Below are 11,953 nucleotides of genomic sequence, written 5' to 3'. Positions count from 1 at the left end.
CATACACACTTCCTCTTTTAAAATTCAAGGTGGTTAATTTACTTTTGTATTATAAAAAAGATATCTCCCTAAGATGAAAATACCGAAAAAGCGCAAAGGTTGAAAAAAGAAAACCACATTTGCCACTTTAAAAAAATACATCATTGTCTCATTGATTCTATTTATTTATATAATTGATTATAAAGTTAGAATTTTAAGGACTCTGCACTAGTCAGGCTTCCAAGACTACACTGGACCCGATGGAATGAAATCCACCCTTTCTCAGCCTCCAGGAAGGACACAAACCCATCCTAAATGATGACAGAATAAATGCGTCTATATTGAACTCTTAAACTGGGAAACAAAACATGCCTGCCCAGAAGCAATCGAAGTCGTAAAAGTTTATGAATTTGTGGGTGTGACCACATGAATCAGAAATCTATTCTTTGGATACATTAGGAGCTTTTCAAAGTATATAAACTCATTTTAGGCCACTAGAATAAAGATTAAAAAAAAAAAACAAACGATTTCTCAAGTACAGAGGTTTCTCAAGTACAGAGGGTTGCGACCTGCAGTCCACAAGCCAGCTCTGACATGTCACCTGTTTTTATAAAGTTTTGTTGGAACACAAAATGCTCATTTGTTTATGTATTGTCTATGGTTGTTTTGTACTACAATGGCACAGCGAAATAGCTGAGAGAGAGACCATTATGACCAACAAAACTTAAAATATTTACTCTGGCCATTCACCAAAAAAAAACCAAACACACACACACACACAGCCCACTTTGCTTTTCGGCCGAACCATCTTGCAGTGACCTGCCCAAATGATGGACGAAAAGCAAGGGGAAGAGGGGCACTCGCTACCTGTCCCCTAGCCACACACACGCAACTCGACAAGAAAGGTGTCATCGCCAGCACCAAGGGTACGGGCACTATTCGGAAGGGGATGCCGCATTAATGCTACCACGGCAAAACTGGCCTCGTCTACAGCGTGGCCCCACACGCCATGGCATTGTTGCCAACAAGCAAGGGGAGGGCCAGTTCTCGCTCAGAGGAATCAAGGTGTGCATGGAGCCCAGAGAGCCCTCTTCCTGAAGCGCTGGAAGGAGAACCACCAAATGGAGGCGGCCAAGGAGAAGGGCAGCTGGGTGCAGCTGAAGCGCGGGGCCCTTTGCGCGGACCAGTGGGAAGGAGCCCAAGCTGCCGGAGCCCATCCCTGTGAGTTCATGGCCTGGTCTGAAGGAAAGCTGTCGGGGCGGGCGGGAAAGCGAAACAAAACAAAACTTAACTGATCCCTGGGGTCTAGGGTACTAAGCGCTACCTTAGTTACCTAAGAGTTACTGCACCTCTGGACGACTTTAGCTCGTATTCCCACCCAAGAATAACCTGCGTACTGCGAGTTCATTAGCAGGCAAACATCAAATATGCCCACCTTAAAGTGGTACTTTTCTTTTGAGCAAGGAAATAATTTGTATATGTTTTCAAAAAGATACCCACCACAGTTAGTGAACATATTGAGAGGGGGAGAGAGAAGAAAGGAGGGGCAGAGAGAGAGAAGAAACAGGAAGCCAAATCAGAAGAGTGTGCTTGGCTGTGTTCTCTTAATATTGTATTATTGGAGGAAAAGAGTCACAAAATGATGACTTTTTTGCTTTTTAACAAACGTAATTGTGTTTTTCCCCCTTGAAATGTTAAATGTTTTGGGATCGTGTTTCCCCCTCCCCACTTTCACAGTTAATAATCTTTAAGGCAATTTGCCTAAAATGTTTACATAGTTTGGTGTACTAAACTGAGCACATTAAAGATTATCCTTGTAGAAAATCTACTTGTAAAACTCTATATGTTACGCCAAGAAAGGGAAGAGGGTAAAGAATGCACAGGGAACGCAGACTCTGCAAAATATACCTCAGAAAACCATAGCTACAAGATAGCTACTGTCTCTGAAAGGTTATGTGAAATGAAAACAGAAAGATCCTTCAGTGTGGGAAAGCCAAGCTCCCCTGCTTCTGCTCCCGGTCAGCCAATGAAGTCTATTTCAAACAGGGACCCTCAGAGCTCAGCAGCTGCACAGAAGCAGTCAGAGTTCACAGGTGTTCCCTATTTCAGTAGCTACTGCAACAAAAGAAAAAACATTGAGCAAATATTTATTCAGCACGTATTTATGCCAAGATTAACTTTTTTTTAAAACCAGCTTTTAAGTGGACGTTCCCTTCTTGTGATAAAATAAAATAGGTATGAACCTGTTGGTTAGGGATGTTTCGACAATACATTCTAGAGAGCGCCTTACAGTTTCCAAAGTGCTTTCACACGCCATCTCGTTGACTCCCACAACACCCCTGTGAGGTAGGTACAGCAGGTAATATTGTCCCCTCGTCATGATGAGGAAATCAAGGCGAGCTCAAGTGACTTGCCCCAGGTCACATGGCTGGTAAGTGGCACAAGAATTAGAAATCACGTTTTCTGACTCATTTTCATTATAACTACTACTTCCAGTTGTGACCAATGTACTGGGTATCCAAAGTGAAAGGTACTGAGGAACATGTCGGTAATGTCTAACAGTAGAGTTAAATGAGAAGACAGGACAGTAGCTCTCATGGTTTTACTAGACATAATAAAATTGGTGCAAGACCACTTTCCCCTAATTACTTGTAACCTTTTGGTCCAAATACATAAAATATGCAATATATACAGCATTTTCTTTTTTTTTCTGTAAATGCAATGCTTTAAAACACATTATAAAGCACCTTAGTAAAAATATTCTACAAGATAAAAGTACAGAAGACGTAGGAAAATCCTACCCATACCACAGCTCACTAACGGAGTCATAATATGGAATTACTGATATTTCGGTTTACAGCTATTACAAATTATCCATGGAGAAAGAAATACTAAAAACTCCTTTCCTGACATCACTGTGTGGGAGTCTAAACTCCAACCCCGGCAATGCCAACATTCTTTGCGGTGGCTTCCCAATCTTGGACAATGGGGAGACAAGAATAAAAATACTGCTTTGACTATCTTTTTACAGTATTAGTAACGGTTTCAAATTAGTTTTTAACACTACTCGTTATTTAAAAAAATTAAAACAACCTACATAAATATCGACAAACCCAACTACAGCAGAACCATTTCTTAGCTAACAGACTGAGCAGTCAATAAATCTCATAGCACAGGATTCACAAAAACAAAGCACACATTGCCAGCCAGTTATTAACACTATCCAGTCAAGGTGCGTAGCCCAAACCTCCAGGTGAAGGTGAAGTAGCAAAGGGATTCATTTGCGGTTCACTGAAAAAAATGCTCCATCAAAAAGAGTATCAGAAACTTTTCTGAAACTGTGTTTTGCCTCTTGATTAGATCTGCTTTACGTTCATATTTTAGGTGAAGTGTAGGTTTTTTCCCCCTGTAGGAGGTTGTCTAACTCTCACCAAAATTTAACAAGAAAATATACACAAACAAACATAAGATAAACCCTGAAACTGAAACTTCTTAAAACACTGACAATATCAGCCAGCGTCCAGTTCCTTGATATCACCGTCTACTCATAACTTGGGTCAATACAATTTGCTTTACACTTAAACTCCAGATTGTGGAGCTTAGAACTACAGTAAAACACTTTTCGTTTCCGAATCCAATAGTCACACTGTGTACTTAGTTCGATTTAGGGTAAATCTTTTCATAGAAAAAATTTTGTGTGAGGATGTAGAGGTCTCCATCTTTTTCTCGAACGGCATGGGCTCTGATAAACTGAAACTGCTCGAGTGCAAATTCATAGAACTCATTCTCCATTTTCCAAATGTCAGACTGCTGCAGTTTGGCAATGGTTTGTTTAGTGGGCAGTTTCTTCTCTGTAGTTTTCCTAAGATGAGATTTCTTTCCTACTTACAAAGGAGAAAAAAGAGAAAAGGTAATTAATTCTTGGAGAACACACAAACATTCCATAACTCTTTATTTGAAGAGGTGATTTAAGCTAACACAACATACTGAATGTAACTTGTTTTTCAGAAATAGCATATATTTCAAGTAAACAGGAGTTCTGCAGCTTAATTTATTCCTTTATGTTCATCCTCACCCTCTTGAAAACTTACTGAGACGTGAAATAGTAAAGAAAAGAGTCACCATACAGTGAAGCCACCTCACACAGTATTTTCCTTGGTGCTCACTTGCTCATTTATTTTAAAATATGATAAAATACCTACTTCAAATTTAACACTAATATCTCATAATCTATATTCTCCATAATTTTATGTTGGAAGTCAAGGCACAGAAAGAGGTTCCTATTATTGCATCTAACCCAAGAATAGCAAAAACCAGCGAACACAACAAAACACAGAATGAACTGGCCAAGCCCAGTTACTTTCAGTTATCATCTCATAATGCTGAAGTTGCTGAAGCATATATTTAGAAGTGCTATAATGAAAAATGCAATGATGTCATTTTGTGGACAAAGGTGCACCAGACCCAAGCCATGGTATTTTCAGTTATCCATATGCATTTCAAAGCTGGGCAATGAATAAGGAAGACAGAAGAATTGATGTCTTTGAATTATGGTGCTGGCGAAAGACATTAAATATACCATGGAGCGCCTGAAGAAAGAACAAATCTATCTTGAAGGACAGTCTAAATGCTCCTTAAAAGTAAGGATGGCAGGACTGAATCTCATGTCATTTGGATATGCTATCAAGAGAGAACAGTCCCTGAAGCACATCATGCTTAGGAGAGTCATTGAGAACAAGAAAGACCTTCAGCAGGATGGACTGGCACAGGGACTCCGAACAACAGGCTCCAACAACAGTAAGTGTGAAGCCAGCGTAGGGTTGCCTTGAGTTGGAACCACTTCAATGGCACCTAACAACATAATCTAACAGAACTAGTACATGCCGATGATACTTGGTGAGACTCAGTCCACTCCTACTCTAATGGCATTGAATCCACTGCCCTAGAGTCAATTCTGCCTCATGGTTTCAGAGATGGCTTCTCTTTGTGGGAACTGAAAGCCTCATCTTTCTCTTAAGTAGTGGCTGGAGGGTTTGAGCAACTAACCCATGGTTAGCAGCTCAAGACTCATCTCACGACACTACAAGTACTCCTTGTACACATTAGGCAGGTGTAAGAGTAGAATGTAATCTTAATGTTTGCCACTGACTATGACACATGTAGAAGGTTGGTTCTATTGCTTGTATCTTTCTACAATTTGTATAACGTCCCCTAGTTCTCACCTAACGCAAATTCCCTCACACTATAAATATTAAATAAACATTTCTGTATCCGGGACTGTTTTATACGGAAAGCGGCAAGCACAAACAGACAATATATGTTTTATGGAGCTATTTCTTACTCTGAAGGAACCCTAATTCACAAGTATTTCCCAAATTGTAAACAAGAAATAGTTAAGGAAAACTTTAAAAAGAAACCCGCTACTGACATACCTGTTCGATAGAGTTCTGTAGCACCCCGGAAGAAGCGGGGCAAAGCAGCCTCTAGTAACATGATGAAATCTTCAAGCTCTTCAGTCACTCCCACCAGAAAGTACTCGTTCACTAGGTTATACTTGGCTTGATCCATAGCCCACCTGCTTCCCACGTTCCTAAAACCAAGGAAAATGAACCGAGAGCCTGATTGGGAGATCTGCTAAGCATTTGACTCCTCTGACATCACATATATTATATAGAACACAGATAAACATTTGTGCATCCAAAGTCGAATGCCCTTTTAACAACATAATTTGGTGGTGGGGGGGACACATCTGTTTTTTATTTCCTTGCCACTAGCTCCAGTTTCTGCTTAGCTATGCACAGTTAAATAAGACTTTACTAGGAGACTCCTATTTAATATGAACAGTTTATTTTGAGGGTGGTTTAATTTTTAAAAATGACTCCAAACTAAGCTCTGCTCATTTTAAGAGCTCTCTAGTAAGGTCTAAGCAATTTGAGTTTAGTGCTTAACTTAATTTGCGAGCTCTGGCTTTTTGTGAGCTTGGCTCTCCGCCCCCAATGTTTCTGAAGATTAGAAAATAGGGGCGCACGCGTGCACGCACGCGTGCACACACACACACACACACACTGCCTCCCATAATGAAAAAGCTAAACAAAACCTTGTGAGCCAATGGTTACTGGGACAATCGTGGCCCTTGACAAACTGTACTTCTGGGTTCTCTTTGGCGCTAACACTCCCTGGTCCTAATTCTATCTCTGCCCCCCTAGCAGTAGTGTGGTCTGGAGCTGGTGTCTTGACCTCTGTCAGTTCTCTTGGCTGTTAAAACACAGGGATAGGAGTGTGGGGGCAGGATGAATTTGCTGATTTATAAAGTCCCTTCCAGCCCCATGAGTCATCTATGAAAAGTACTGCAGAAGTTAAATTAAAATAATGTCAAATGAAGAATAACTTTATTACTCTAAAGCAGGGACTGGCCATCTTTTTTCTGTGAAGGGCCAAAGTGTGTCTTTTAGGCTCTTGGGTCTCATGTTCTTGATCACAACTTCTCAACCCTGTTGTTGTTACATGAACACAACCATAAGCAACAATAAGTAAACAAATGGATGTGGATGTGTCCCACATAGGACTTCATTTATAAAAACAAACAACGGGCCACATTTGGCCCCTGGGCTGTAGCTTGTAACTCTCTGTTGTAAGGAAATAGTCTAAAACTATGAAGACAGTCTTCTATGCTTTCAATTCTTCTAATGCTATTACGATGCTTTGATACAATCTATTTAATAAAGCCTTTAGTTCACAGTAATTCAATAATACAGCTCAAATAATGAACCGAGGACATTCCGTGCATTTCTGATTATGGTTTTAAGGACGATACTAACTTTGAATGTGTTCTCTCTTTTTTTAACAGCTCTTTCCTATTAAGCTGATTGCCTAGAATAAATATGTACCATTATTTTCAAAAACTAAACACTCAGCATATTCTGAGGAAATAAATATTTTATTAAAGATAAAATATCTTTATTTTCCACCTCACATTATTAGCTGACTGAACCAAAAACATAACCTTGGCTTCCTTCAAAGTCAAATCAGTTTAAAAGTGAAACCAGGTAAATAATTTACTCACTAAGCCTGTTCTTAATATGAATGGCTAAAACAGTACGCTTCAGAAAAAAAAAGTGGAAGTTTAAGTTTATAAAATGATCCTTGCCCTCTAATGAAGAGGGCAACCAACCAGCTAAACAAAAAATTCAAAATCCAGCATCTAAGCCGAGCATCCTCTAAAACTACGGCCCGCAGGCCACACGTGGCCCGCCGGGTGTTTTTGCCCCGTCTGTTTTTTTCACTTCAAAATAAGATATGTACAGTGTGCAGAGTAATTTGTTCACAGTTTTTTTTTTAACTATAGTTTGACCCTCCAATGGATCTGAGGGACAGTGAACTGGCCCTGTTTAAAAAGTTTGAGGACCCCTGATTCTGAGCAAACAGTGCAATGCTACCATATCTGACCAATCCTTTCTTGTTGAAGGTGCCATTGAGTCGGTTCTGGAAGGAGCACCCCCTGGTCCTGCACCATCCTCGCAATTGCTCCTACTGTTGAAGCCCACTGTTGCAGCCGCTGTGCAAATCACAATAGTCAAGGGCCTTCCTCTGTTCTTCTGCCCCTCTACCTTACCATTCATGATAGCCTTCTCCAGGTCTCTCCGGACGACATCGAAAGGTAACCACAAAACTAGGCATTACTTACATTTTCATATTACATTATATACGTCATTTTTAATTTGATCCTTCGCTGATTTGCGTACAGCACAGGAGCAACCAATGTTTCCTTCTATTAACACAGAAGGTCCCCGTCCGTCAGAGGAGACTAGATGACAACTGATTACCGTTGTTTTTAAGAGAGTCGCATTTGTTAAGTACTGACGACAGAGGAAATGAACCAGATGAACAAGTTAAGCAAACGGTATCTCCGTACCAGCATTCTGAGCTATGGCCACAGAAGAACGGGATTTGAAGCCAGAGCTTCTCGGGAGCACAATCTGAGCCGCCCTCAGCTACACATTCATCGAAGGTCTGCAAGAAAGACAAAGCAGCACAGGTGAGCCACTCATCCAGGTCCTACCTACCCAACACCTTCATGTGGCTAAGCTATTAATGATATGGGTGGAAGAGGGGTGGGGGTAGCCACGTGAAAGTGATAGGTAGAGATAGTGTATCACACTTGAGATATACTGAAGAATGATAAAAATGGATTTTTCTCTCAGCTTGGTTTTGTAAGAATTCTTTTACTATATGAAGAAAAATACACCGGAAAATAATTTATCTTTGGGGAAAAACTAAGCTTGTCTGTTCATTTATTTCATCCCCTTATCAAAAGAAATTAAATAAAAAGGCACTTTTTGTGAAGTAACCACTGTCTTCTCTCTCATTTGTTAAAACAAAAAATTATTGTAGAAAGCAAAAACGACCTTAGATACTTATGTCTTGCATGCCCTCCTCTCCAATGTATCTGAATCAATTAGCTAGAAGGAAAAGAGACTCAACAGCTTAGAAAAACTCACAGCCACTGAGTCAATATGGGCACAGGTATTTTGATTGCAGGCATAACCTATTTGAGATGATATAACAGGGAGAGATCAAAGAGCAAACCGTGGGGCTTTCTTTGCCTGGTGCAATAGATACATCTATATACACCACCTGTTTCTGTGTAAAGAAGGAGTACAGGAGGAGGTACGTGCACCAGTTCTAAGTCAAGGTGCTGAATTTCTAGAACTCGTCCTGACCCAGTCTTAAATAAGTCTTTAAACCCATCAGCCTTTTTGTGGGAGAAGATAGGCTTTCTGTTCCTGCAAAGGCTTATTGTCAATGAAACCTTAAGAGCAGGTTTGGCTGCCTTACAGGGTTGCTATGACCTGAATCACCTCGATGGCAGTGGGTTTGTGGTTCGGCTTCCCTGTGCACATTTCTCCGACCTCTGAAATTACAGTAACTAAGAAGGCCCTTTTGTCTACAATTCTACGAGAATAGGCCCAAACAATCCTTCACTCTGGCTATGGGCTGGCCTCTGCTGGAAGGATTCTCTTTATTCTGTCTGGCAACATTAAAGGGGAACCGCAAACTGCAACCCACAACTTAATCACTGTTTTCTCTTACGGATGACCACCCTCATCATTCAGGGAAGAAAGTCATAATATAGGTGTTAATCCTAAACCTAGAAACCTTGTATTTTGTCTTGGTTTCTGTAAGTGCAAAATGAGGACCTCCCTTACTTGAGGAACAAAGCGCAGGCTCTCAATAATGGCTGTGCCCATGTCTCTTCTTCCTCTCCTCCCCAACAGTCAAGTACAATGTTTGGCTTCCGTAGCATTTGGCCACTATAGGCCACTCTTGCCTATTTCAAACTCTCTTAGTCTTCCTGCCACTAATATATTAATTTCCATTTCTTTGAACAGTCTTTTTGGTATTGTTTATTGATGCTCTGTACCTTTCCGAATGTCACTTACCGTATGTACTTGTGTATAAGCTGTCCGGAATATCAGCCGAGGCACCTAACTTTACCACAAAAACTGCATAAAAATTGTGCTGTAAAACCTGGCTTATACACGAGTATAAGGTTATCTTCTTTTGTTGGCTCATCCACCAAAAATGGAAAATCACCTCAGGTTATCTTCTCTTTGCCTATTATCTTCCCCAATCTACTTAATCATGTGACTTTGGCTTAATTTATAATTTCCAGACAAGAGATTTTCAAATCTGTACAGCCAGATCTATCACTTCTTATCAATATCCTAATAATACCTACTTGGATTTTCATTTACATTGTAACCCCCTAAATTAGAATTTCTGGCAATGGGATTATCTAGTTCCTTGTAAATCAGCCTCTGTCAGAATGTGTCTTGAATATTCTTTCCCTCACCTCACATCCTTCGGTAATGTCTTTCCAATTCACCTTTTCTTTTTCAATCTTACTTCCTTCAGGCTCTCACCATGTCTGTCATGCTCTGAATCACATAATCGTTTCCTAGCTGGGCTCCGTCCCTTCTTCATTTCATCTGCCCTGTGCAGTTACTAAATCAATCATTGTATTTCTCTCTGGAAATAACATGCTGACATAAAAGGCACAGCACACATAGGAAACTAATGTGCAAGACGGTACGTGGTTTACAAAAAAATCTATTAACAGGTTATTTGCATCCGCAGTCGTTGCTTCGTGCCGTCGAGTCGGTACAGACTCATGGTGACCATGTACAAGAGAACAAGGCAGTCTGGTCCTGCCATCCTTACAACTGCTTGTTGTCGCCACTGTGTCAATCCACCTTGTCCAGATTCTTCCTCTTTTTGTTGCCCTTCTCCATCACCAAGCATGATGTCCTTTTCCTGGGACTGTTCTCCTGACAACATGTCCAAAGTACGTGAGACCAAGTCTCATCATCCTTGTTTCTAAGGAGCGTTCTGGCTGTACTTCTTCGAAGGCAGATTTGTCTTTTCGTTCAATATTCTTTGATAGCATCTTAATTCAAATGCATTCATTCTTCTTTGGTCTTCTTTATTCAATGTCCACTTTCACATACATATGAGGTGACTGGGAATTCTATGGCTTGACCTAGGCGCACCTTAATCCTCAAAGTAACACCACAGCTTTTCAACACTACAAAGGTATCTGGTGCTGCAGATTTACCTAGGGCAATGTATCATCTGATCTCTGGATAGACCCAAGCAAGATGAAACCCCTGACAACTGTGATCTTTCCTCTGTTTACCACGCTACCTATTAGTCCAGTTGTGAGGATTTTGCTTTTCTCTATCTTGAGTTGTAATCCACAGAAGGCTGCAGTCTTTGATCTGCATCAGCCAGCGTTTCAAGCTTCCCCCATTTTCAGCATGCAAGGTTGTATCACCTGCATATCACAAGTTGTTAATAAGTCTTCTTTTAATCCTGATGGTGCATTTTTCTTCATGTAATCCAGCTTCTGATGAGCATACAGATTGAACAAGTGTGGTGACAGGATACAACCCTGCCGCACAGTTTTCTTGATTCCTACATTAACAACACAGTCATCTAAAGAGCCACTTTTAACAAACCCTTATTCAGAAATTTTCAATGACTTCCTTAAAAAACGAAGAAACAAAGCAGTCTCTATCCTAGCTTTCAAGAATGTTTCACGATCTGACCTCTAACTTCCACCTTGATCTGACGGGTCTGATGTGTAGTTTCTCAAGCCTGCCGTGTGTGTGTATCTTCGACTCTGCATGTTTGCTGACATTTTCCTCTGAAGTTTCCCTCACTCTGCCAATCTAGTGACAGGAAGCCAGTCCCTCCAATGACTACTCTGGGCTAAGGTCATCCATCTTTTTAAAATAATTAAATTAGGCACATGTTGCCTTGTGACCGCTCTTAAGAGTATGGACATGTGTATGCATGCATGTTCATTTACCTGTATAACTGGCTTCCTGTACTTTTTCAAAGAATGTACCAGCAGGGCCCCCATCTACTGGGAAAATTTCTTGGGGTAAGGGCTCACACAGGTCCTACGTAGCCCACAGCCTAGTGCTATACAAACTGTTGACAATTTGAAAATGGTTACTAGAAGATGTGAACTTTTGGGGATATATAAATGCATAATAAAGGCATCCTGCCAGTGGAGATGAAGACAGAGGCAGTAAAATTTCTTTGTGAAACAATCCTATACTGTGTTCTCAACTTCTTCCAGGTTATGTAAACAGGCACACCTCACTTTATAGGTCCAGCTTTTCACCTAAAACCCATCTATGCATAGAAAGAACAATTCTTTGTGAATTAGGCACAAATGATATTTAAAAAACACGAAATATCAAGTATTCTTTAGTCCATTTTAATGATTAGTTTAATCAAATTTTCTTCTAGTTTCTTGATTCTCTCTGCTCAGGTATATGAATATGTCTAAGTGGCTGCCATCTTAAATAAATATTCCTTTAAGATTTATGTTTCTTTCAAAGCCAATCTTCTGCCTCAAGAGTACAGTCTTTCCTCTAAGTCTGCTTCCTCATATTCCAGTCAC

At 40.4% G+C, this 11,953-nt stretch overlaps 1 protein-coding gene across 2 annotated transcripts in view; it reads right to left on the bottom strand.

The window, feature by feature from the left end:
* Nucleotides 1–2,109: 2,109 nt before the first annotated feature.
* HS2ST1 (heparan sulfate 2-O-sulfotransferase 1) overlaps nucleotides 2,110–11,953 on the bottom strand; it is a 176,764-nt gene continuing 166,920 nt past the window's right edge. The window contains exons 5-7 of one of the 2 annotated variants that reach the window (XM_075558019.1): nucleotides 7,892–7,989; nucleotides 5,412–5,569; nucleotides 2,110–3,863 (exon numbers count right to left, since the gene is read on the bottom strand). In XM_075558019.1, the coding sequence (XP_075414134.1) occupies nucleotides 3,634–3,863; nucleotides 5,412–5,569; nucleotides 7,892–7,989 (486 nt within the window). In that variant the 3' untranslated portion in view covers nucleotides 2,110–3,633. The remainder of the gene's footprint in view (nucleotides 3,864–5,411; nucleotides 5,570–7,891; nucleotides 7,990–11,953) is intronic. The other variant, XM_075558026.1, reaches the window with a different exon arrangement.

This window comes from Tenrec ecaudatus, chromosome 1 (genome assembly GCF_050624435.1).
Source record: "Tenrec ecaudatus isolate mTenEca1 chromosome 1, mTenEca1.hap1, whole genome shotgun sequence".
Taxonomy (NCBI): domain Eukaryota; kingdom Metazoa; phylum Chordata; class Mammalia; order Afrosoricida; family Tenrecidae; genus Tenrec; species Tenrec ecaudatus.
The sequence above is the reverse complement of the archived record's forward strand: the minus strand, read 5'-3'. Positions and strand labels throughout refer to the sequence as shown.